Source organism: Apiospora hydei (genome assembly GCF_038363865.1).
Source record: "Apiospora hydei strain CBS 114990 chromosome Unknown utg000003l_segment0_segment0, whole genome shotgun sequence".
NCBI classification, from domain to species: Eukaryota; Fungi; Ascomycota; class Sordariomycetes; order Amphisphaeriales; family Apiosporaceae; genus Apiospora; species Apiospora hydei.
In genome coordinates this window covers 2,088,033-2,113,310 of record NW_027117362.1, presented here as the reverse complement: position 1 = coordinate 2,113,310, position 25,278 = coordinate 2,088,033, and the positions used below count along the sequence as shown (strand labels likewise).

Below are 25,278 nucleotides of genomic sequence, written 5' to 3'. Positions count from 1 at the left end.
GCTGCGATTAATCTTATCGCGAAAATTTTAGTGGATCGGTCGCCAATGGATAACTTTCTTAGTTATTTTCAGATGCTTTTTACTGTAGAGGCCTTCTGCATACCAACGTTAGGCGAAATTCGAATTCCGCCTTCCGTCCCCAAAAGATGAGCTCTTTGAAGAGGAAAGACGCCCCTGGCGGCTCATCAGCTGCTACAGCCAAGGCAGTCAAAACTCATGGCGACGCCCGCCCCTCCAAAGCAACCGCAGGCGACAAGAACTCCAAGAGCCAGTCTAAGCCGACTACGAAGCCAGCCAGTTCCGCCGATTCGAAACCAGCCGCCGCCAAGCTGACCAAATTGAAGGAGGAGGGAGCCCCTTTTCCCGCGTGGGGGTGGAAGTGTCTTGACACCGCTGGAGCAAAAACAAATTCAAGTTCAGGCGCGACAGGATGTGCTCTTCGAGCAGGAATCCAGCGCAGGCCAGAAGAAGGCCGAAAAGGCCGTCAAGAAGAAGAAGTCAAAGGGGCAGCTAAAGGACAGCAAGCAAACCAAGGCCGCCGCTGACGACGAAGACACGGTCCGTGTTGAGAGTCTGAACTACAAACGTCTTATCAAAGGATCATTGGTGCTTGCGCAAGTCACCGAGGTCAATCCCCTCGATGTCGCCCTTGCGCTACCGAACAACCTCGTTGGGCATGTTTCTATTACCGCCATTTCCGATGCCCTGAACGAAAGAATATCAGCTGAGGCTGCTGGCGACGAGGAAGAGGACGAGGAGAGCCAAGATAGTGGAGTCGACTTGAAGTCGTTGTTCGCTGTTGGACAATACTTGCGCGCCTACGTTACCTCAACTGTCGACGAGTCTAGTGAGGCATCCGGAAAGCCGAGGAGGCATATCGAGCTGTCTCTCCGGCCTCAACACGCAAACACCGGCATGTCTAACCAGGATCTTGTTGCAAACGCTACAGTCATGGCCACCGTTGTCAGTGTCGAGGACCACGGCTTTGTGATGGACCTAGGTGTGGACGACTTGAAACAAGCATTCTTATCCCGTAAAGAGCTGGACAAGGCCATACCCGAAGAAAGCATGCAACCAGGAAACGTTCTCTTGTGTCAGGTCTTGAAAAAGACTGGAAACGTTACCCAACTTACTACTTTGAAGGAGAAAATCGGCCAAGTACAAAATGTTCCGTCCGACGCAACCACCATCAACACGTTCCTTCCCGGTACCGCAGTTGAGCTGATGGTAAACGAAATCTCTGGACGTGGCTTGGCCGGCAAAGTTATGGGTTCTCTAGATGTGACGGCAGATCTGATTCACTCTGGTGCCGGCCCTCAAGCAGTGGACCTTGAGGAAAAGTACAAGGTCGGCAAAAAAGTGAAGGCTCGTGTCATTTGTAACTTTCCCACCTCTGAAGATCCCAAGCTTGGTATTTCGATGCTCGACCACGTTACGAAATTGCGACCCAAAACGGTGGACGGATCTTCGAGCAAGCCCCCTCTCGATGCGCTTTCCATATCAGCCTTGGTTGAAGAATGCACTGTCACCAAGGTCGAGCCCGATGTGGGCGTTTTCGTCGAAATCGGGGTCAAGGGAGTTTCCGGATTTGTCCACATTTCAAGACTTAAGGACGGCAAGGTTGACATGCTGTCCCAAACGACTGGCCCATATCGAGTAGGCTCGGTCAACAAGGGAAGAGTCGTCGGATACAACCCCATGGACGGCATGTTCCAGCTTTCATTCGAGAAGCAAATCCTCGATCAGCCCTTCTTACGCGTCCAGGACGTGCCCGTTGGTGGTATTGTAAATGGTGTCATTGAGAAGCTCATAGTTGGGCAAAATGGTGTCGATGGCTTACTTGTCAAGATCGCCGAAGGCATCAGCGGACTTGTCCCCGAGATGCATCTTGCTGATATCAAACTCCAACATCCCGAAAAGAAGTTCAGGGAAGGCCAGAAGGTCAAGGCTCGCGTTCTCTCCACTGATCCCGTAAAACGACATATCCGCCTTACATTGAAGAAGACCCTTCTCAATTCCGAGGCTGCCCCCCTTAAATCATTCGATCAAGTGGTTGTTGGCATGCAGGCCCCGGCTACTATCATCAATGTGCTCCCTAAAGGTGCCATTGTACAATTCTATGGATCGCTTAGAGGATTCCTTCCAGTCTCCGAGATGAGCGAGGCCTACATCCGTGATCCGAAGGAACACTTCCGTGTTGGGCAAGTCGTTCATGTGCATGTGCTGAACTTCGATGCCGAAGCTCGCAAGCTCTATGTCTCATGCAAGGACCCAAGCGCTTTTGGAGTTGAGAAGCAGAGGGCTCTCCTCGATTTGAGCATCGGCACCGTTGTGTCCGCCAAGGTCGTTCAGAAGACGGAGGACCATATCTTCGTCGAGCTCGTTGGGAGCTCGCTGAAGGCCATGTTGTCAGCCGGACATCTCACCGATGGATCCAGCAAGAAGAACCAGTCGACCCTGAAGAAGATTCATGTCGGCCAGACAGTCTCGGACCTCGTTGTCATTGAAAAGAACGAGGAAAAGCGTTTTATTGGCCTGAGCAAGAAGCCTTCACTGGTGAAAGCCGCCCAAGACGGAAACCTTCTCACCTCCTTTGAGGAAGCTAAGGTCGGCCAGCTTCGCCAAGGTTTCGTCAGAAACATTACGGTGACCGCGATCTTCGTTCAATTTGCAGGTCAGCTCACTGCGCTGCTCCCCAAGTCCAGACTTCCCCAGGCAGCACAGAAGGTGACCGATTTTGGCATGGAGAAGAACCAGTCCCTGCAGGTTCAGATTACCTCAGTAGACAATGACTATCGTCGCATTGTTGTCGGTCTCCCATCCACAGAGAAGGAAGAGAAGAAGACCAAGGAAACCAAAGAGAAGGACGGTCCCGCTATTTCCGCCGAGAACCCTGTGGATTCTAGTATCACAACCCTTGATGATATCGTGGTGGGAAAGGTCACGAAAGCAAGGATTGCATCGATCAAGAACACTCAGCTCAATGTACGATTGGCCGACAACATCCAGGGCCGTGTCGATGTGTCACAAGTTTTCGACACTTTCGAGGAAATCGAGAACAAGAAATCACCCCTGAGCAAGTTCAAGCAGAACCAGGTTATTTCTGTCAAGATTTTGGGAGTACATGACGCCAAGAACCACCGCTTTTTGCCCATTTCTCACAGGTCGACCCATTCTGTTCTCGAGCTGTCCGCCAAACCTAGTGATTTGAAGGATGACAGCACCGAGCAGCTATCCTATGAAACTATCAAGGCCGAATCGGCCCACGTGGCTTTTGTCAACAACATCCAAGAGCGAGCGCTGTGGGTTAACCTGTCGCCCAATGTACGCGGCAGAATCAAGTTCCTTGAAATCTCGGACGACGTCGCCATGCTGGAGAATCTCCCCAAGAACTATCCAGTCGGCACTGCCCTTCTCGTGAAGGTGCTTTCAATTGACCAGAGCCTTGGACGTCTTGAGTTATCTGCACTCTCTTCGACATCGCGCAGCAGCCTTCGGGTAGATTGGAAGAGGATCAAGAAAGACTGGGTCCTCCCAGCACGCGTCACCAAGGTTACCGATAGACAAGTCATGGTTCATTTGAGCGACGCGGTAGCTGGACCCATACACCTTCCCGACACCAGCGATGACTATGATGAAGCGAATCCATCCGCCTTTGAGAAGAACGCCATCATACAGGTCTCCGTAGTGAGCCTGGACAAACCTAACAAGAAACTACGCCTTTCAACTCGCAAATCCAGGATATTGAACAGGCACACCGATGTCAAGGATAGAGAAATCACCCAAACATCTCAGCTAAATGTTGGCGAAATCATCCGAGGTTTTGTCAAGAACGTTTCGGATAAGGGGCTCTTCATAAATCTTGGTGGTGATGTTGTGGCCATGGTTAGAGTATCAGACCTTTCCGACAGTTACTTGAAGGAGTGGAAAGACTCCTTCCAAGTCGACCAAGTCGTGAAGGGTCGGATTGTGTCAATCGATCCGGCTACTGGTCATATTCAGATGAGTCTCAAGGCGTCGGTAGTGGAGAAGGACTACACGCCCGTTCTCAACCTTCGCGACTTCCGTCAAGGCCAAATCGTCACCGGCACGATACGCAAGGTCGAGGAATTCGGTGCTTTCATTCTCGTCGATGGTTCCGCCAATGTTAGTGGACTTTGTCACAGGAGTGAAATGGCCGAAAACCCCGTTGAAGACGCGAGGAAGCTCTTCAGCGAAGGTGACGCGGTCAAGGCCGTTGTTCTCAAGCTTGATCTTGAGAAGAAGCGTATCAATTTCGGTCTGAAGCCATCGTACTTCGTGGATGAGGATGAGGACACGGACATGAGCGACGAGGATGATGTTGGTGGTGCTGCCGTCGCACTGATGGACCTCAGCGATGATGACGACGACATGGACGAAGACGGTAGCAACGATGATGCTGAGGGCAGTGACGAGGAAGAAGATGAGGACGAGGACGAGGACGAGGATGGCGATGAAGATGTCGTCATGGGCGATGGAGATGCTGAGGAGATGGAAGGTCTTGATGCTGGAGGCTTTGACTGGGATGCCAATGTATTGAATAAGCGGAATGGTGCCGCTGCCGCAACCGACGAGGACGCTGCCGCTGACAAGAAGAAGAAGAAGCGGAAGAAAGCGGAAGTCGAGGTTGACAAGAGCGGTGACCTGGATGCCTTTGGTCCTCGAACCGCGGCCGACTACGAGCAGCTTCTGAACCGCCGGCCCAACTCGTCTAGTTTGTGGATCGAGTACATGGCCAAGCTGTTGCAGTCGAGCGACGTGGTAGGAGCCCGCAAGGTCGCCGAGCGTGCCATCAGCACCATCAACAGCACCGAGGAGACGGAGAAGCTCAATGCCTGGATTGCCTACCTCAACCTGGAGGTCAAGTTCGGCACAGACGAGACCGTCGACGAGGTCTTCAAGCGGGCCCTCCAGGTCAATGACCAGCAGGAGGTCTACCAGCGTGCCGCCACTATCTACATCCAAGAAGGCAAATCCGACGTAAGTACCCACTCGCCCCTAGATAAGCTATTATTATCCTCTCTTGCTAACAAGTCTTTTCTCCTCCTGCAGAAGGTAAACGAGCTCTTCCAAACCATGACCAAGAAGTTCGGCGGCAAGTCGCCCGAGGTCTGGTACAACTACGGCCACTGGCTGCACTCGACGCGCGACGACCCCGAGGGTGCCACGCCCTGATGGCGCGCGCCGCCCAGGCCCTACCGGCGCACGCGCAGCTCCCGCTCATGACCAAGTTCGCGGCGCTCGAGTTCACGTCGAAGCACCCCAACCCGGAGCTGGGCCGCACCATGTTCGAGGGCCTGCTGTCGTCGTACCCGAAGCGGTTCGACCTGTGGAACCAGCTGCTTGACCACGAGACGGGCGGCGCCAACGCCAAGAACCCGGACAAGGCCGTCGTCCGCGACGTCTTTGACCGCGGCGTCCGCAGCAAGGGCCTCAAGCCCAAGCAGGTCCTCAAGTGGTTCAAGCGCTGGAACGAGTGGGAGGAGAAGCACGGCGATAAGCGATCCAAGGAGATGGTGGCCGCCAAGGCCAAGGAGTACGTCAAGAAGGCGGAGGCCTCGAAGGCGGCCGCTGCCAATGGCGACGACGAGTAAATAGGCATGGAGGGGAGTGTAGCTACTTGTGCATCATCTGTGCGCGTGTATTCATTGGTTGGTGTTAAAGGATACCAAAAAGCAGTTTATAAATAAAGGAAAGGGTTCTTTTTTGTTGCAATCATTCATCCACAAATGCTCTCTTGCTGAAAACATGGAAATGTCTCACTCCGATATTGCATTATACTTGGTGTAGTGATGGTTCGACTGTGTATCGATTCCTATGTAAAAGTAGCTATCTACTGGACCTTTTGCTTGGTCTTCTGAGTTTGTGTTGCCATCATATCCTAGCTTGCCCCTTTTTCGGTGGCTTTCCAAAGCTAGTTGATTATGTCCAATCTTGTCATCACAAGATCATACTGAGATATGGCCAGTGTCCACCTATTCCTAGTTCTTATCCCAAGAAATCAAAGTTCAACGCCGCCCGCTATGCAGAAAAACACAAGGCTCAATAACAAAATTCCCTCCCGATCTATTTTTCCCAATCCATCCGTCTGTACGTCATGTCGTATATTCGTTTCCCACGTGTGATGTTCTCTTCCTTCTAGAACAGCGCAACAGCCGCCATGAAGAACGCGACCAGAGCCGCCTTGCCCACGCCTACGGTGCCGGAGTTGCTGCTGCCGGCGCTCTTCTTGTTGCTACCGCCCGCGCCCGCAGGCGTCGTGCGGCCTGTAGTCTTGCCCTCGATGCCGTTGAGCTTGTCGGCCGTCTCGAGCGCCGGGCCGTGGTCCCAGAAGTCGACCAAAACAAAGACGGGCTTGGAGCCCCACTGCGACTGGCAGTTCTGGGCATGCAGGCCCAGGGCGCCGGGCGTCGAGGTCGAGGGGCTGTTGGTCGTGTCGATGTCGCCGACGTTGGGGAACATGATGGACGAGCTGAGGGCCTGGTAGGAGAAGTGGTTCATGAGGGGCAGTAGGCCCTGCTGGAGGGCGGCGCCTGCGGTGCCCGCCGACTGGGGACGGTCGAGCGTGCAGTTGAAGCCGGCCAGCGACGTCACCTCGTAGGCCGTCTCGAAGACGTGCGCGAACTCGGGGAGCAGGTACGGTGCCGAGGCCGAGGCCTCGATGGAGGCGACGAAGGTCACGAGGCGCTTGTTGGACGAGATCATGCTCTGCAGCGTGGGCCAGCCTCCGCCCGACGAGCCGCCGGTCGGGACGTAGCCGTACTTGTCGATGCCGGAGCCGGTGAAGACGGAGCCGAAGGCCGCGACGTCCTGGTTATCGCCGTTGACGAGCAGAAGCGTCACGACCTCGTTTGGGTTGGCGTCCATCCAACCCTTGATCTTGGCCAGCCAGTCTTCGAGGGGGCCCGCATCGAGCAGGTCGCACGTCGTGTGGCAGAGCTCGATGACGCCGTTCTTGTTGTGGACCTGGGCTTGGAGCAGGCGCAGGCCAGCGTCGAGGGCGAGCGTGGCGTTGAAGTACTGGTTGCCGGCGATGGAGTTGCTCGTCGTGTCGTCGCGCAGGAACGCCGCGTCGTGGGCGCCCATGTGGGTTACTTGTGAGTACGACTTGCTGCAAAGATCGGGCGAGTTATTGCATGCCGTGTCTCGCGCCGACAACATGGACGGTGCTGAAAGTGTGATTCCTCCATCTGGTCCGCTTAATACATTCCGGGGCAGCGAGTATGCTGTGGATGTGAGAAGGGCTATAGAAGCCGCGAGGCTCGGTAGCGATGGAAGCATGCTGTGTATGGGTGGTGATGATGCTTAAACCACTGTGGATGAGATATTATGTAGGTATGAGGAGGATACCTGTTCAAACAGCAAACAGAAGCAGCGCTGTTGTAGTAGAGTTGGAGAACAGGGTATTATTCCAAACAACCAATATAGCAAGAAATGGAAACAGCTATAAGGCGAGGAAGGATAAAGAGCAAACGAGAAGAACCACCTAACTTAGCCAGCCCCGGGGCGAAGGATATACTCGCCTTAAGTAAAAAGTTCAGGGTCCAAGACACAACTTAGACTTGACACACCCCCCAAGTGATCGGCCGGGGGATTTGTGTTTGAGTGGCACAGGAGCCGCGGCGGCGCATGGCCTTGGCCACCACCCCCTGGTCTGTGTGGTTGGTGCTTGAATAGAGTGACAGCGTGAGTGATGTGATACTCCGTACATAGACTGATGGATGGTGGCGGTAACACGCAACCAAACCTACCAACCTTCCTGTTCCCTAGCCATTTTCTTTTTTTATTCCATACACAAGCGGCCGGTCCAAGTGGCTAGTGAGTGGGAAAGAGAAAAGATCGTCACACTTCCTGCGTTTACCTCTGCGGTAGTGTAGCAATATGATGGCAGAGTCAACAGCGATCCCTGTAAATAGATGGGCTGGTCGGGCTGTTTACCCACCCGACTTTGCTCTTCTCTGTAAAGTACTGCAAGTAAGACCCGTATTCTGGGGTCCTTGAGCTGTCGGGCTGACAACCAGTCGTTTGGGGGTGGGGCATAAGGGTATCCGAAAGGCTGTGCAGGTCGCAAGCGAGGTTTGAAAGAGGGAAACGACAACGTCAGTCGAGGGCTTGGTCGCCAATCGGCGTCACAGCTGCAGTGTCAAGAGCCGCCGCCATCCCAAATACAAGAGACGACCAGAGACAGAGAGGCCTGATCCTGGCAAAAAGAATATGCAGAACGCGCGGCAGGTTTAAGTGGGGCCCGTCCGGTAGTTGGCCTCCATGGGTTCAAAGCTGTCTAACCTCCATGTTTATTCCAAGATCCCCTGATCTGCATCGAATAAACAAGGCTTTTCTCCCTCTAGCCTACCGCCCATGTGGGTTTATGACTTTGTCACTCTGTGTCGGTAACAGGATCGACACAACCCAGCCACGAGAGTTTTGCAGAATCGATAAATGAACACAGTAATCAGCTCTCAATTTTCCTTCCCATGTCGACCGATATCGTCGTCAGACGTTTCCGTTGCTGGGTCAGGTTCCATGGTGGCTGGCCGCTGGCTGTTGGACCGTTGGCTTTCCAATCAGGCTCAGGCTTCTTCCGCCGGCGCCGGCGCCAGGGCCACGTCATTCCACATCCATCTTGGAGGTGGCTTATTCAAAGGCTTCAGAAGCCAAGGACTTAGTAGTAAGTAGTACAGCGTAGCTGCTGAAGCGAAACATGGGGCTGGAATATGCGGTGGTCAATGTTTGCATGAAAACCACCAGTCGTAGTGAGACGCCGTGGCTCGTATTAGGTTATGTAGGTATTTGGCACCTGCGCAAGCTGGGCTCTGCCTCGCTTCATCGATCAGTGTTACCATTACACGAGCCGGATGGCGCTTGTGGAAACACTGCCATCTATTTTAAACCATCCGCCACTAATCTGGTCCCTCCATGCCTTACGTACTTTAACCAAGCACCACAATTACACATCATGCTGACAAAGGTGGTTTTTACATTGTCCTATTCTATGCGGTGTATTTCTTGGTCGTTCATCATCGCGAAGGAGAGAAAAACTCCTCATATCTCTAATAGCCATGACGGTGATGTTGACAATGCAGCGCCATGAACGCTCGCGGGATCCTCAAACGGAGTGCGATCTCGGGCTTCAGGCCTCGGGCTTTTTTTATATATAGGTACTTACGCCAACATAGAAAACAAGAGCATAAAAAAGGTACCAGGCCCTTACTCCGGGTCGTCAGTGTACGACTCTAAGGCTGCCCGTTCCTCCATATCCTTCAGATGCTTCTGTCCGTCCTCGGTCGTCGCATCGATAATCTCTTCCTCTAAACTCAAAATGTTGGCCTAAAGCGTGGCAATCCGTGTCAGCAATTGGCCATCTCAGGAAAGTAGTCACGCACTGTCAGGGATTAGGGTCTTCTTACCTCGCTCAAAAGCCCGACCAGCTCCTCGGCTTCGTCAACCTTCATCCGACCCAGAACTTCGTTGACCTTATCCAGACTGCCAGTCTCGAGAGCCTTCTTCATGTCAGGGGCAAACTTCTCGAAAATGGCCCGGCCCTGCTTCTCGGACTCGTCCTCGCTATTCTCCGGCGGGATCCGGATGTTAATGACTGTGCCCGGCTCCACGGCGTGTAGCTGGATCTGCTCGACGCCCGCATTACCAGACGCGGCCTCTTGAGCTCGCTCGGCATTGATCTCCTTGCAGCGGCTCTGAATGCGTGCGTATGTTTCCGATACGTCCTTGTAAAAGACATCCTGTGCCTGGTGGCCCTTGGTGGTGATGCGCTTGAAGAACATGGGGACGCCGTCCTTGCCAAGGAACGACAGTACTGGAGCAGTAATGCTTGGTGTACGCAATTTCTGGCAAAATCGCCCTTGCCTTCGAGTTGTGCATCAAAGGCCATGACCAAGATGCCGTCCTGCTCCTTCTCCGAGAGAATTTGTGGGTGTGCTGCGATGAAGTTGTTGCTCTCGCGATAATCGTTTGACTTGATGTTGGCAAACCTCTTTCCATCCAATGAAGCTTGTACCTCCTCGTCATCGTCTGGGTCCGAGGTAGTGGCGACAGCCTTGCTATCTGCGGGCTTGTTGATATCGAAGTTGGGGTTCAGCAGCTCGGGCTTGGACGAGGTGGCCTTGTCGCCGGGTTGCGACTTGGAGACATGGGAGCTGTCGAAACCAGTGTGGTAGCTATCGCTCGTAATCTTGCCCTGGTCCATCTTCTCCAGCTCGGCCATCTTCTGGAGGAGCTCCTTCTGTAAGTCCTGGACTTTCTTGAGGTGCTCGCCAACCTCTTCCACCATAGCATTGTAACGGTTTTCAGGCTTCTTCTCGTCCAGGGCCTTGTTCACCTGGTCCAGCAGCGTAGCCATCATCTTGGTGTAGGTGGGCATCTCTTCCTCGGACCCGTGTACGCCCTCGGGCCGCTTGGGCGGCTTGTCGTCGCCCGCGCTGCCAGCGGACTCCATGACGGCCTGGAAAGCGACCTCGGCCGGGTTTCGCGTCTCGGCTTCGGCGGCATGGCTCTTGAGGGCGTCCAGCAGGCTCGAAATGCGCTTCATGAGACCATCGTTGACGACCCGCTCGTACTTGAGGACCTCGATGTGCAGCTTTCGCTCTTGACGCTCCTGGTGGATCTGATTCTGCTTGGCCCGGATGAAGGATCGTTTGTCGACATTGGGGTGGACCTCGACGTCGGAGTCGTCGCTGAGCTCCAGCGCATCCTGAACGCAACAAACGCTTCGGGTCAGTAGACGCGCAAGGGGGAAACCGATTCGCGGGCGCAGTAGCTGTTGCTTACCCATTTACTGTAGTCGACCGGCATATTGGCGGTGTTGATGACCTTAAAGAGGGTGCAAGTTTGCAAGTTCCGAGTGTTCAAGGATATGACGAGCTGCAAATAGCTGTGTTTGGTCAGAGAAAGATTGTATCTGACCCAACGACGGACCAAGAAGCAATGCAATGCGTTTAGAAAGTTCTAGGGCAACTGGTTGCGCCCAATGGAATGTGGGGTGTCCGTCATGACCCCGCGATCTGGGATTTTGGTGCTGCCAGACCGTCATCCATCAATGAACACGCAGGTTACTCGAGACATTGGGCGTGCATACTGCTTTTGCCGTCCAGCTTATCAGGGCACATCTTGTTTATTTCAACGAGACGCTCGATTGACTATGGCCTCATTCTAGATTTGAAGTGGTATACACGTAGTGGGACGACCCTGGTTCGAATTACAGATTAACATGGGCTCGCATCCTTGGATGTTTGACATCATTAAGACCCGGGTAAACGCCTGGCATACGGGTACCTACATCTTCTTGCCTACTGGACTAGGTTATGACACCCCTGAAGAGAAATAACATGGATTATCTATATATTCGGATACGTCAGTTACTCCCGGACATTTCTTTGCACATAGCAACGAAGTCCCTTCGAACATCCGAAACTGAAAATACTTCTCCCAAGTTTCTTCTGGGCATGGAATTTTATGACCAGGCATAAGGGTCATCCAAGGCGATAAGGGGCAATCAATCGATTCGACATTGACTATGATGATGCGCCTACTCCTAACATGGCGACTTTTATGATATTAACTGCTCCCGGTCAAACCCTGTGGGGAAACCAACACACAATGCCGATCCCTTTTGTTACACTATGCCCAATATATATGTGTGCATACAACGCTTTTACGGCTTCTCCTGAGACTGCGGCCCCGGGCCTCAGCTTAGGCGCGCATTGTTTGTCTTTTCGACTGCTTGCGCATCTGCTTCTCACGCTCCTTCTCGAGGAACTTCTTCTGAGTTTTAGCATCCATGGAGCTGAGCTCGGCATCGCGCTTAGCTTTTCGGGCCTTGTCACGCTCCAGGGCTCGCTCTTCAGCCTTGTTCTCCTCATCGTTCTTCTGGATGGTCTTGACCAGCTCGTCACGCACCGATCGCACCTTCCGGAGAACTTCGGTTCTGAAGTGAGCTGATGCAGCCAGATGGTCGGGGAATCGGAGGAAAACGTTGAACAAGGGGGTAAGCATGTCGTAGTTGTTATCCGAAGGAGCCTATACTTCAAGTACATGCGCTTTCGCGGAGTAGTCTCGTCGATCCTAGAGTAGTCGCCGTTAGAATAATGTAATAAACAATGTGATAAACAATGGGTATCTGGTTTAAAAGCCAGTGGGATGACTGCTTATGCTGTTGAATTTGAACCCAAAATGTACTTACTTGGTAGGCTTGTCAATGGGCTGGTCGCTAATAATCAGATACTCGAACAGATCACCGGCCTTTTGAACGGCAGTAATCAGATCGTTGGTGAGGAGAGTATCCGTAATCTCGGCGCTTTCGCTCATAACCGTAAGGTAGTTGGGAAGCTTGGTGGTATCCTTGGTGAAAGTGATAGAAAGGTCATAACGATCCTCTCGCAGCTTCTTCATGTTCTCCTTGTTAACAATGGCCCAGACGAAGCCATCGTAGGTGCTCTTGGTGTCCTTAGTGCGCAGCTCAGCGGCACCGGGCATGGCGGGGACAATGGCAGCCTCTCTTCCATCGAAGGGGTAGGTGATGGCCTCGGCAATGTCTTGGGGCACAGCAAAGCTCTCAAAGAAGAAGCCCGAGGCAGTCTCGACGAACGTCATGAGCGGGTTGAAGCGCTTCTTCAGGGTCAGCTTGACGTCGGTAAAGGCCACATTCTGGCGGCCGGTGGCGTACGTCGAGAATTCAAAGAGGCTCTTCTGCTTGAAAATGCTGTCGGGCGACACATCAGACTGGGGCACACCCCAAAACCAACAAGGGAAAATTCGCTGGTAAGTATTGGGGTATGCGCCTTGGCCCACGCCTTGGCCTTAGCCTTGTTCAATCGCGTGCCGAAGAAGTGCAGAGTAAAGACGAGGACCATGGCCAGGAGGATGGCGCCCTCGGCCTTGAACTCGGACAGACTGTGACGTTCGTGGACATTGTACCATTTCGTGAAGGGTGTGGCCGTTGCGCCTGGGCTGCCGAGGGTGGCACCGGCCGAATCGAAGGCGACAGGTGTTGGCGATGGGGCATCAGCAAAGTCGGCAAAGTCTAGAATATGTGCGCGAATGTCAGTTTCACTTCTCGTCAGTGCGTGAATTCGATCCTGGTGCGATGCCTACCCGAATCAGCAGAAGGCACTGCCGTCTCAGACGACTTGGTGCCAACGAAGTTTTTCAGAAAGTTGGCCATGGTTGCTGGCGTGCTGTGCTGTCGCTCTCGACCAATTGCTGCGAGATGCGAATGCGATGCGATGCGATCAATTGACACGAGACAACTACGGAATAGGTGTCTAGTGTGGACTGGGGAGTGCACGGCTCATGAAATCGAAATCGGGGACAGCTCCTGCTGGGAATCAGCTGTTGGTTTTCTCCACCTTCAGCTTCTCCAAACTTCGAAAAGTGTGGAGAAGACACCCTTCGCTTAATTCACTTGGGACAGATAGAGCGACATGTGTCTGTGTGTGTAGATTAGAAGTCCAGGTTTGTACGGCTATGCTCCCATTGTCACGGCATATGTGATGATACCTCAATTGCTCAATAAATGAAATCAGCTTAGCTGTACCACATGCTGCACCCGTACAATATAAGTAGAATAACCAGTATCATTTATTCGATCGCAAGCAACTTTGAATGCTTATCCAAAGTGTAATAGCAACCACCGTGGACTGATCACGTGGCCAGCTGCTGCATTACGCCACTGCGTCAAGTGGCTGTTGTAGTGGCTTGAGGTTTCAATCCTCCAACGTCTTCAATGCTGTTGCTCCGCCAACCAGGGAGCTCAAGCCCATCATCAGATGTTACTTGCTTCAACGCCTGCAGCCACGACACTGGCCATGCTACCTACTGTACTTAGGGGAATCATAAATGCTTGATGAAGCAAAACTCAAGTCCACGCCATGTCGAAACAACCAGTCGTCCGGAAGTACGGGAAGCGCAACGTCAAGTCCAAGGCAGAACGGCTCTTCGTCGAACTGCCACAGACACCGGTGCGGGCTGCACCCAAAAGCGTTGATGCTGATGTTCAGGACGGCAATGAAGATGAAGTAAAGGACTTGGCAAGCGGAATTGATCAAGTCAAAATTCAGGATGAGAACAGTCTGTCCCGGTTGTCTGCGCAGAAACCTGCTAGATCTACCCGAGCCAGGCGGAAACAAGAGGAACCAGAGCCTGCAACACCAAAACCAGCATCTCAGGAGCCTGCAACACCAGAGCCTACAACGCCCGAGCCTGCAACGACAGTACCTGCAACACCAAAGTCTGCAACACCGGTGCCAAAAACGCCAGTAGTTGAGGAGGAGCAAGTACGGGAGCCAGCACAGGAGCCCACTCCAGAGCCTGATGAGCCGCCGGAAGAGACCGGAGATGAGGCGGAGACGCTCGTTCCTGAGATTGACCTGAAGGTGTTGTCGTGGTCCGAGGTTTGTCCCCCGGGCGATAAGATCGTGAAGATAGCAGAAGCTTCTTATGCGGAGGTGTACCGGGTGACCAATGAGAGGGGAACCAGCATCATCAAAGTCATTCGGATGGAGTCACCCATCAAACCACAGACCAAGGCCCAACAAAAGTCGGGCCTGGTGGATGAGGAGCCCCATTCCGAGGCCGATCTGATGGGTGAGCTGAAGATTTCCGAATGGCTAGCCGACATCCCCGGGTTCGTCGTGTATAAAGAAAGGTATATCGTGCAAGGGAAGACGTGCAAAGAACTCCTCGAGACCCACCAGAACTTCCAGAAAAAGGCCAAGAGGCAAGACCCTGGTCGAGCTCAGTTCTACCCATCGCCAAGTCGTTACTTGGATGGCACAAGGTTTCTTGTGGTGGAGTTGGGAGACGCTGGAATCGCTCTGGAGGATTTCGTCCTCAACTCGACGGACCAGCTATGGGATATATTCCTTCATGTCGCCATTGCTCTAGCTCGAGCCGAGGCTCAAGTAGAGTTCGAGGTAAGCATGCCCCCTCAGGTCTAATGAACGATGTGACTAACATGAGCAGCACCGAGATTTACATGAGGGCAACCTGTGTATCCGGCAGACAGGCGAGGCTGTCTTACCCGAGGACCGAGATACAGCGGCCTTCTTTGGACACTCGGGCCTTGAAATCACAATCCTAGATTATGGTCTTTCTCGCGCAAGAGGAGACTTAGATCTCGAGGAAAGTGAACCAATAGCGTATGACCTCGAGAGAGACCTTAGCATATTCACCAGTGAGCACGCACCGCAATGCAAAGTTTACAGGCAGATGCGATCCTTCTTACTACGTGGCGACCGTACATGCCTACCTCCCAAGGGCCATCAGGTCCCCTATCAAGAGGGCATTGACGGCCCCCTCTGCTGGGCGCTACATGAGCCCTATATGAACGTGCTATGGCTGGCCTACATATACGAGTACCTCATCGACAACTTCCGGGGTTGAAGAAGGAGCTGAACGCGTTCAAGCGGGCGACCAAGGACTTCTGGACCCATCTCAACCCGGAAGCCGACGACTCGATCCCCGGGTTTGCCAGCGCCAGCGACATTGTCATGTTCGCCGTCGAATCCGGATGGATCGACACGGAACAGCTGACGGAAGGCAGGACTGAGGTCGAGAGATCAATTCTGTCTGTCTTGGATGATCGCAGCTGCTTGGGGGATGGGTCGTCTTTGCACGATATTAGCGAGGCATCGCTACGGCGGTCCCCTCGGCGCAATAAACAAAAGCATTCTGTTTAATACAGATTTTACGAACTACATATAGATTACGACGAGAGCATAGAGATACGGCGCTTGGGGGTTTGAATCTCTACATACGGGGTGCACTCTTGAAGCCAGACGGTCACTGTACAAAGCGATAGCTGCATCGATATACTCGTCTCACATAGGACACATATTGTCTATAGACAGCAATATTCAGCGAGCATTGGGATGATGGGGTTTTCTCTACAGGGCAGTGGGGGTATGCCAACGCCCGTCTTCACATGTAGAGCCCCTTGAAATACCTAGAGCTCTAATCACCAAAAGAATGCATCCACGTTAGCTCGCTACATACATATGCATTTGCGATCGGGTTGCAACTGCGACCATAACCCCTTTTTGAGGGTGTGATTACGATGCATCAACCGGTATTGATCGAGTCACAGCTACAGTCAGTTGTACCCTGAGCTTTTGCTTTCTTATATGCCCTTTTAAGGGTCCCCACCACCAGTAGGTATTATACGTCTCCGTAACGTCGGTTGACTATGGATTGCGTCTTTCGATTGTTGTTCGACTGTCTCCTATAAATATGTTTGAAATGGGGTCTTGGATATATTTTATGCTGGACAAGAGTTTGCGATTTCCTTAAAATTACAGTCTGAATTGCTCGGTTAACACCCGACGTTTGTTAATTGTCGTTGAAATGTTAAGAAGGAACCCCACGCAGAATATAAAAGAGATACTAATAGCGCTATTAAGAATCGAACTTAACCTCCCTTATATAGTATTTTAATAGATATATATATATTAATATAATACTCGGCGTACTCGCTTTATTTTTATTATTAAATAATTAAGAATTAATATTTTACTGTCGTTTACCCTCGTACCGGGTTAAAAATAGCTTTAAACTTTTAATTTCTTTACCGAATATATACTTTTTAATAGCGCTATTAAAATATAAGAGAGATACTAATAGCACTGTTAAAAATCGAACCTAACCTCCCTTATGTAGTACTCTAGTCACGCTAAGATATCTACCAGATGGGTCGCCCAGACCAGACTAGGCCCCGTGCTGCTGAAGATGTCGTCATAGATATTTCTGCGCAGATGTTTGTCCGGTCTCCGCCGGTTGAGAATCATCGTAGGATGCAATCCGATGCGATGCGAAAAGCTACATGTATCTATCCTCGGGTTTCCAGAATACCTTGCTACTTGGAACGATCGTCGTGTAATTCCGATACGGAGGGAGGAGGCTCGGGGTCTGCTCGTGGCAGCTCAGGGCCTAACACTTTAGCTCCCATGAACCAACTAGCCTACTTGCAGAAGTAGGTTCGTCTTATCGGTTCATTCCACCCGTTCTACTTCGTGGGGCAATAGATCCCGACTTCCCGATCGCTTATGCCGCGGAATTGATTCTGCTCCCTTTGCCGAAGATCGCGACGATCTTAGTAGCCTTGTTCTTGCTTGGGATCTGCGTTGGGACAGAATCTACCTACCTGCCGAAGTACTGCGTGCGAGACACCAACGAAAGCACGAGGCGAAGGTTAACGGCTGACAGATAACGTGGCTAAGACTCACCATACTGCAGAGCGTTGCCTCTACCGGTATGCATATGGCAAATGTTCCCGTCTAGCCACCTGTCTCGCCGTTTTGGTTACATGAAAACCGCCGAACTCCTCCAGGTACGCGCTGCAGCCAGGGTACGTCACTTAGAAGCACCCACACTGGAAGGCTAACAACTCTCGATGCCGGTCCAGTGCCGCCGAGTTTCTTACCCCCTGTCTGCGCGTGCGGGATGGGGCATGCGGGATGGGGCATATCTTGCCAGAAGCAACGATGGTATCCGCGAGAGTTCCCGGGTTGGGCAATATCCAGCAAGAAGCCGTGTAAGTATGTAACCCCATTCACGGAAAACGGCGATTCCATACTCCCATGTCGATGTCTACCCGTCTCTAGCGCCCTGCAAAGCTTCCTTGTCCCAACCTCATTCGACGCAAATCGACTCGACATGTTTCCCGCCATATGATGCCGCATCCGCCTTCCCCGTATCGGAGTTTTTACTTTCTTCTTCTGCAGTACACGCAAGACCGTTTTTTCTGCCCTCCCTGCCTGTGAGCTGTCAGCTTATTAGCGGTCCTACTAATCAACCAACAGCCGTTGCTCCCATCCCGATGCAGTCAGGCCGTTGTGCCCCTGGTAGTAAGCCGCATGTCATGGATTTGCAGAAAGCCAAAACCCACAACCCCTGCGCATTTCCGACCTGTCCGATTCGGCCCTCATCAACTTGGCGCATGAGGCTGGACTATATCACGGCATGAAGCGCTCTTTGTTCTTGTTTAGGGAAATGGCCTCCCCTTCTATGTAGGGAGAGATCTCTTTCATATTGCCTGATCGCGGCCGAACCCCGGCGGGTGGGTGAGGGCCTAGCAACCAACCGAAGCCGCATATGGAAGTTTTGAGCGCCCATGCTACCTCCCCGTCGCGAACAACCCATCAGATTATTGTCAGCTATCTCCACCTGAAGATTGGCCTACAATGTGAATGATTTCATAATACCGGGGCCACTGCTCGCTACAACTCAGTTCCTCCAAGTCCAACTGCTCAGGTCGCCCTGTGCGTCTGTGGTCTGCATTGTGATAGTTATAGTGGGCAGAGGAACTTGCTTCTCCCTCCCGGGGCCACATTACCCCGGCACATATCGTGAGCTAGGCATTAGGAATGCCAAGAGCTGTGAAGTGACTAACATTGGCCATTTAGGGGGCTCTTTTGTTTATTGCCCATCACATTTGCTCACATTTGTCATCAGCCTTTTTTCTTGACCGAAGTTGGCTTTTATGACACGGCATTGCTGAGCATGCAATCAACACGCGGCCGAGCAATCTTACCATGCAGCTAGAGGAGAGGACTTGGCCGCCCACTTGCTATGTCACGTCTCTGCATATGTATACATATATCCTGGCTTGGTAAGGCCTATGACACCATTCGTCAGTTCGAGTCGCCTTACCAGACCAGAGACCCGTGCCGAAAGAAACGAAACTTTTTAAACTCGTGGGGCGTGATGCGGCCGCCTTATGGGTCAGCATATCGCCGTATTGGAACTAAAGTACACCACAACCAACACTGGCACATATGGGGACAACAACAACCCTGGCGAATCATGGTGTCTACCGGATGGGAAAGGTAATTCCAAATTCGGTAGAATAACAAGAAATGATTCACGCCGAGTCTTTCTCCCGCAGCGGTGAGGTGCAAGGTGGGAACCATACCCGCCCTGGACAAGAAGAGACTTGAGAGCAGCATGGCTCCTCACCTGCAGGTCCCATGTACTACTACTACTGGATCGTCAGGTTGTGTGCATATATTAATATCGAGCTTTCTCCCTCCTGTCTCCAGGTACTTGGTAGGTTTTCTCCTCTGCGCTCGCCCAATATCCGAGTATACTTTCACTCGCAGCCAAACATCTGACGGTGTCACTCTTTACTGAGCTCAACCGAGAGATTCCTCGTGCTCGGTTATAAAACGCTTCTTTGCACTCGACTTTCACACACAAAGAGCATTGAACCTCCATAGCACTCGCCTTTTTCGACGGTATTTCAGACAGTAAGTAAGCATCTGCTCTTTTGGGGTATTGTTCTACGCCATTGCATTCGTTCTGTTTGGAAGCTATATCTGTACCCGCACCCCTTGCGCTCCCGCCTCGTACCGAGGGTGCTCAAGTGCAAAGGCACACGGCTCCCACGACTATTGTTCATAATCTTAACACACGCCCTAGTTGTTTTGTGGCTTTTCTTTCCCATCCCCATTGCACTCGTCCTTTTTGGAAGAGGTAGTCTCAAATCCCGGTACCTGCTTTTCCGGTACTGCTTACACTTCGGCGGCACCGGCCTGGTGGCATTTTCACTCTCCCCGGCCCGGCCCTCAAGCTCCGCCCTTTTCTTCCAAAGGAACATTCTCTCCGTAGGCCGTTCTTAGTTGAAGCCAATATCTGCTCCTGTATTTCACATTTTCACAAATCAGCCTCCAACCAACTTGCGTTTTCTGTTGTTTGTCTAACATATTCCCTCCTTAGTCAGTCGACAGTAAAACAACTACATCAACCATGGCCGGACGTGCCTTTACCACGGCCGCACTCATGGCCGGCGGACTCGCCGGTTTTTCATCCGCTGCCGGCTGTCCCTACGCCGCTGCACTCGGAGGCCGGGCCGATGACGCCGGAAGAGACGACCCCTTGGCCCCCTTCACCATGGACGATAGCTCCGGCTACATGACGGACGACCTCGGCGGCCAGATCACCGACCAGGACAGCCTCAAGGTCGGTCCGAAGGGCCCTACTCTACTGGAGGATTTCATCTTCCGCCAGAAGATCACGCACTTCGACCACGAACGTGTTCCCGAGCGAGCCGTCCACGCCCGCGGTGCTGGTGCGCATGGCACGTTCACCAGCTACGGCGACTGGAGTAACATCACGGCCGCCTCGTTCCTGAGCGCCGAGGGCAAGAAGACGCCCATGTACGTCCGCTTTTCCACCGTTGCTGGATCCCGAGGAAGTGCGGACACGGCCCGAGACGTCCACGGATTTGCCACTCGATTCTATACCGATGAGGGAAACTTTGACATTGTTGGCAACAACATCCCCGTCTTCTTCATCCAGGACGCTATCCGGTTCCCCGATCTCATCCACTCGGTAAAGCCCTCGCCCGATAAGGAGATTCCTCAGGCTGCCACTGCACACGACTCTGCTTGGGATTTCTTCAGTTCTCAGCCAAGTGCCCTACACACCCTTTTCTGGGCCATGGCCGGTTTTGGTATTCCCCGAAGCTTCCGCCACATGGTAAGTCTTTGCCCCTGAAGTGCTCCGGGTGCCTCAAAATACACACATATTAACCATAACTGCTTAAATAGGATGGTTTCGGAATCCACGCATTCCGTCTCGTGACCGACGAAGGCAAGTCCACGCTCATCAAGTGGCACTGGAAGTCGAAGCAGGGCAAGGCCAGCCTGGTCTGGGAGGAGGCCCAAATCGTCTCCGGCAAGAACGCCGACATGCACCGACAGGATCTCTGGGACGCCATCGAGTCCGGCAACGGCCCCGAGTGGGAGCTCGCGATCCAGGTCATCGATGAGGAGCAGGCCCGCGGCTTCGACTTTGACTATCTTGATGCTACCAAGATCATCCCCGAGGAGTACGCCCCGCTCCAGAAGCTGGGTGTGATGAAGTTGGACCGAAACCCGACCAACTACTTCGCCGAGACTGAGCAGATCATGGTATGTATAATAGTTTTCTCATCCGATTTTGCGTTTCGAGTGGCTAATCATCTTGTTAGTTCCAACCTGGTCACATCGTCCGTGGTGTCGACTTCACCGACGACCCTCTCCTCCAAGGCCGCATCTTCTCCTATCTCGACACCCAGATCAACCGCCACGGCGGCCCCAACTTCGAGCAGCTCCCCATCAACCGCGGCCGCGCCCCCGTGCACAACAACAACCGTGACGGCGCGGGCCAGATGTTCATCCACAAGAACACGGCGGCCTACAGCCCCAACACGCTCAACAAGGGCTACCCGCAGCAGGCGACTCAGAAGCAGGGCCGCGGCTTCTTCACGGCGCCCGACCGCGAGGTCTCGGGCAAGCTCGTGCGCGCGCTCTCGTCCACCTTTGACGACCACTGGACCCAGCCGCGCCTCTTCTACAACTCCCTGACGCCCGTCGAGCAGCAGTTCCTCGTCAACGCGATGCGATTCGAAGCCTCGCAGCTCAAGTCCGAGCAGGTCAAGAAGAATGTCCTCACCCAGCTCAACCGCGTCAGCCACGACGTCGCCTCCCGCGTCGCTTCGGCCCTCGGTATGGAGGCCCCCGCCGCCGACCCGACTTACTACCACGATAACACGACGATGGGCATCTCCATCACTAATGGCACCCTACCCACCGTCGCCACCCTCAAGGTCGGCATCCTCACGACCGCCAAGTCGATGAAGAGCGCGACCGCCCTCAAGGAGCGCCTCGCCAAGGACGGCCTCGTGCCCGCCATTGTCGCCGAGTACCTCGCCGAGGGCGTCGATAAGACCTACTCGGCCGCCGACGCCACCGACTTCGACTCCGTCGTCGTCGCCGCCGAAGCCGACCAGGCCGGCCTCTTCGACAGCGCCACCAAGAAGGCCTCGACCCTCTTCCCCGCCGGCCGGCCCTGCAGATCGCCAACATGGCCTACCTCTTCGGCAAGCCCGTCGGCTACTTTGGCGGCAACGGCACCGTGAGCAGCGCGGCGCTGTCCGACGCCGGCTTCAAGAAGGACGAGCCGGGCATGTACATGGGCGCGTCGGATATGGAGAAGTTCGTCGAGGATGTCAAGAAGGGGCTTGCGACGTTCAAGTTCACGAACCGGTTCCCGTTGGATGAGTAAGGAGTTAGACGATGTTTACGTTGAGATAATTCTTTTTCGATTCCCCCCTTATTTTAATTAGAGAGGTGAGCTTACGCTCATAATGGTTACGACATGAGTTAAATGAACAATAAAAGTTCGATTACAAGTTCAAATTGTTAGCCCAAGAGACCCGCGGGATGAAATCTGCTTTGGACAGTCTTACTCAGTTTCGAATCAGAAACGGAGGACTGTCACAGCTTCCTTCCATCTGTGTAGTTGTCACACTAAACGAAGCAGAGCCTAAGGGCTTCCCATTTTCGGTCAGACAAGGCCCTCCTATTGGTTCGTCCGACTAGCTTGCTTCCTCCTGCAAGAAGAGAGAGAGAGGCTTTCTTCTCCTCCACATCCCCCCACATACGACAGACATCACAGGGAAGAAGCTACACCCTTGACCCCTACTGCTCCCACATGCTGCGGCCTATCCTGCGGCCAGCTGGTCCCATAGCAACGCGAGGGCCCCCATCTTTCCCTGCATACTCATGCATACAGGGGGATACACGTGATGGATTCTTGCTGTATGTAAGTATGTTCTGCATATGTCGTGCGTTTTCCCGCTTCGCTCCCGCATAATGTCATGGACACGTGAGACTATGTACCTATATATAGCACGGGGGTACTTTTCTATGGTTCCTTAATATCTCTCTGGAAACGGACCATGGCAAAAACGAACGAGTCGAACACAATCCCGCTTGCACTGGTATAGAGTCAGAATGGCTCGGGTGTGTGTATAAGTTATATAAGTATAGGTATGGAAACTGTATGAAATGTAGCGTCTGGGTATATCCCCCTCCTGAATGTGACAGCACCACCTGCTGAGCATAGAAGCCCAATGTGTGTTCACCAATGTCAACCTCCACCTCCACGACCTGCCCTCTCCCCCGAACTGCTCGGAACTCTCTCGAAAAGAAGCCATCAAGTAACATAGCGTCTAATGAAATGTACATATCCATCTTGTTGCTAACTAGTCTCTGTGCAGAACCCTGTCTTTTTTAAAACTGATCAAACTTGTGCGTTGCCATTTTCCGCCGCCCTGTCATTAATAACACGCTCTGCAGCCTCAGCCAAACTGATCTGAGGAGTGAACTGCTGGGGATGCTGCTGCTGCTGCTTCTGCTGATGATGGGGACGGTAACTCGTCCGCCGGCTCCACTGCCTCAACTCGACACTGCCACGGCGCGAGTGCGAGGGCGTGTTACCCCGAGACGCAACGCGGCTCCCAGGCAGCTCCTCCTTTCCGAGGTACTCAACATTATAGCGTCCCCCCGCCGCCGCCACCACAACCGTAGGCGCGGCCGCGGCGGAACTACCAGTCCCGTGCTCGACGTCGTCGCCGCGGTCGGTCTCGGGCACCACTCCAGCAGCAGCGCCGTCGGCCGCGTTGTTGTTGTTGTTGTTGTTCTCCTCCTCGCCGCGCGAGGCGAGGGTCTGCGCGAACTTGGAGCGGTGGCGCAGCCAGGGGCCCTTGAAGTAGACGACGTAGACGCTCGCGGTGAGCAGCAGGGCGAGCGCGAACAGGATCATCATCATGTTGAACTTGCCGACCTTCTCGAACAAGGGCACCGCGAAGGAGGTCAGGATGCCCGCCAGGAAGTCGCGGGCCCAGCCGTTGCCGCCCGTGGCGGACGCGGCGTAGACGCCGTAGGCGCGCAGGGTGTAGTCGATGGTGGCCATGTAGATGGCGTAGTTGGCGATGCCGATGAGGCAGCTCGCGACCATGGAGGGGAACCAGTGGACGTGGTCGGTCACGCCCGGGAAGCAGGCGACGAAGGCGAAGACGAAGAGGCCGAGCGAGAGGCACGGGGCCGTGTAGTTGAGCCACCACAGCCGCGCCTCGTACTGCGCGTGCTCCGAGGCCGGGTTCGCGGTCCGCAGCGCCGTGTTGCGCCGGATGGCCGGGATGAAGGACAGGTAACAAATCACGTAGCCGAGGCCGATGGGGATGAAGGCAAGCGAGACGCCGATGGTGCTGAAGCCCCAGCCGCTGCCGCTGGCGTCGCGGCCGTAGATGATGGCGAAGCTCTGCACGAACATGAAGATGAGCGCGTCGGAGAAGCCGGACAGCAGCGCCAGGGCCGTCACGATGGGCTCGCGCAGCAGCATGCCAAAGGGCCGCCACTGCGCCTCGGCGTACTCGCGCCAGCTGAAGCCGCCGTCCTCACCGAGCTCGCCGGGGCCGTAGACGTGGACCATGGGGTTGTTCTCGTCGCCCGACTTGAGGACCGCCTTGCGCAGCGCCTTGGCGACCGTGTCCATGACGACGGTGGAGCGGGTCTCGGGCACGGTGGCCAGGTGGACGAGCTGGACGGCGCCGCCGAAGAGGAGCTGGATCCACATGCACCACTGCCAGGGCAGGTTGGCCTCGATGAAGCCGCCCGCGACGGCGCCGACGATGGAGCCCAGGAGCGAGGCGAGCGACATGAAGTTGGTGGCGTACTGGAACCAAGGGTCGTCGGGGCCGTACATGTCGGTGATCATGGCTAGGGTGACGGAGCCGCCGGCGGTGGACAGACCACCGAGAGCGCGGGCAGCGATCAGGGTCGGGAAGTTGGGCGCCAGCGCGGCCAGCAGGCAGAAGCAGTTGACCAGGAACATGGACAGCTGGAGGACACGGCGGCGGCCGAACTCCTCGGACCACGGCGCCCACAGCTCACATCCGAAAGCGTAGGTGATGAGGAAAGCGGCGGCGCCCCAGACAGCCTGCGAGGTGCTGACGCCGTAGTGGGCCGCGACCCCGTTCTGGGCGTTGGAGTACAGGGTCGTGTTGAGGTTCATGGCGAGCTGGGCCAGGCCGGCGACGATGAGGATGCACCATTTCTTCCTCTGGGTCCACGAGGTCGCCAGGTGGGAGGCGTAGTGTACCCGCTGGATCAGAACTCGGTCATCGTCATCATCGTTGTTGCCGTCGACTTTGGCACCATTATTCGAGTCATGGTCGTTGCCGTTCACAGCGTGGGAGTTGAATCTGACATGAGGCGCATCAGAGGCCCTTGCAGGGGCGCTGTCACCATTGACTGGTATGTCGGCACTGGTCTGGACTCTGCTAAGGGGACTAGGGACGAGAGAAGGAGGATTCCTAACCATGAGGGTTGGTTGTTGGGTCTCCTTATCGCCCCCAGTCTTCCAAGCCGAGGAATTCCGGAGGGCAGAAAGCTTTTGGTTGAATGAGTTCGTCATGGTGTA

The 25,278-nt window shown here is 54.0% G+C and overlaps 7 protein-coding genes across 7 annotated transcripts; 3 read left to right on the top strand and 4 right to left on the bottom strand.

Annotated features, from left to right (window-relative positions):
- Positions 1-146: 146 nt before the first annotated feature.
- PG997_002470 (uncharacterized protein) lies at positions 147-5,615 on the top strand (the record flags this gene model as incomplete). The annotated part of the gene is made up of 3 exons (XM_066806785.1): positions 147-367; positions 456-5,005; positions 5,056-5,615. 3 exons carry the CDS (start codon positions 147-149, stop codon positions 5,613-5,615), a joined length of 5,331 nt encoding a protein of 1,776 aa, XP_066674081.1.
- Positions 5,616-6,159: 544 nt separating this feature from the next.
- Positions 6,160-7,182, bottom strand: PG997_002469 (uncharacterized protein; the record flags this gene model as incomplete). Its single annotated transcript, XM_066806784.1, has 1 exon — positions 6,160-7,182. One exon carries the CDS (start codon positions 7,180-7,182, stop codon positions 6,160-6,162), a length of 1,023 nt encoding a protein of 340 aa, XP_066674080.1.
- Positions 7,183-9,228: 2,046 nt separating this feature from the next.
- On the bottom strand, positions 9,229-10,830 carry PG997_002468 (Hsp90 co-chaperone Cdc37; the record flags this gene model as incomplete). Its single annotated transcript, XM_066806783.1, has 4 exons — positions 9,229-9,348; positions 9,429-9,815; positions 9,860-10,729; positions 10,807-10,830. 4 exons carry the CDS (start codon positions 10,828-10,830, stop codon positions 9,229-9,231), a joined length of 1,401 nt encoding a protein of 466 aa, XP_066674079.1.
- Positions 10,831-11,727: 897 nt separating this feature from the next.
- On the bottom strand, positions 11,728-13,198 carry PG997_002467 (uncharacterized protein; the record flags this gene model as incomplete). The annotated part of the gene is made up of 5 exons (XM_066806782.1): positions 11,728-11,962; positions 12,070-12,099; positions 12,218-12,736; positions 12,826-13,057; positions 13,129-13,198. 5 exons carry the CDS (start codon positions 13,196-13,198, stop codon positions 11,728-11,730), a joined length of 1,086 nt encoding a protein of 361 aa, XP_066674078.1.
- A 706-nt stretch (positions 13,199-13,904) lies between these two features.
- On the top strand, positions 13,905-15,417 carry PG997_002466 (HASPIN protein kinase; the record flags this gene model as incomplete). Its single annotated transcript, XM_066806781.1, has 2 exons — positions 13,905-14,948; positions 14,998-15,417. The coding sequence occupies 2 exons, from the start codon at positions 13,905-13,907 to the stop codon at positions 15,415-15,417; spliced, it is 1,464 nt and encodes a 487-aa protein (XP_066674077.1).
- A 4,359-nt stretch (positions 15,418-19,776) lies between these two features.
- PG997_002465 (uncharacterized protein) lies at positions 19,777-22,077 on the top strand (the record flags this gene model as incomplete). The annotated part of the gene is made up of 4 exons (XM_066806780.1): positions 19,777-20,508; positions 20,580-20,942; positions 21,002-21,781; positions 21,820-22,077. The coding sequence occupies 4 exons, from the start codon at positions 19,777-19,779 to the stop codon at positions 22,075-22,077; spliced, it is 2,133 nt and encodes a 710-aa protein (XP_066674076.1).
- A 1,020-nt stretch (positions 22,078-23,097) lies between these two features.
- PG997_002464 (uncharacterized protein) lies at positions 23,098-25,272 on the bottom strand (the record flags this gene model as incomplete). The annotated part of the gene is made up of 1 exon (XM_066806779.1): positions 23,098-25,272. The coding sequence occupies one exon, from the start codon at positions 25,270-25,272 to the stop codon at positions 23,098-23,100; it is 2,175 nt and encodes a 724-aa protein (XP_066674075.1).
- Positions 25,273-25,278: the final 6 nt, after the last annotated feature.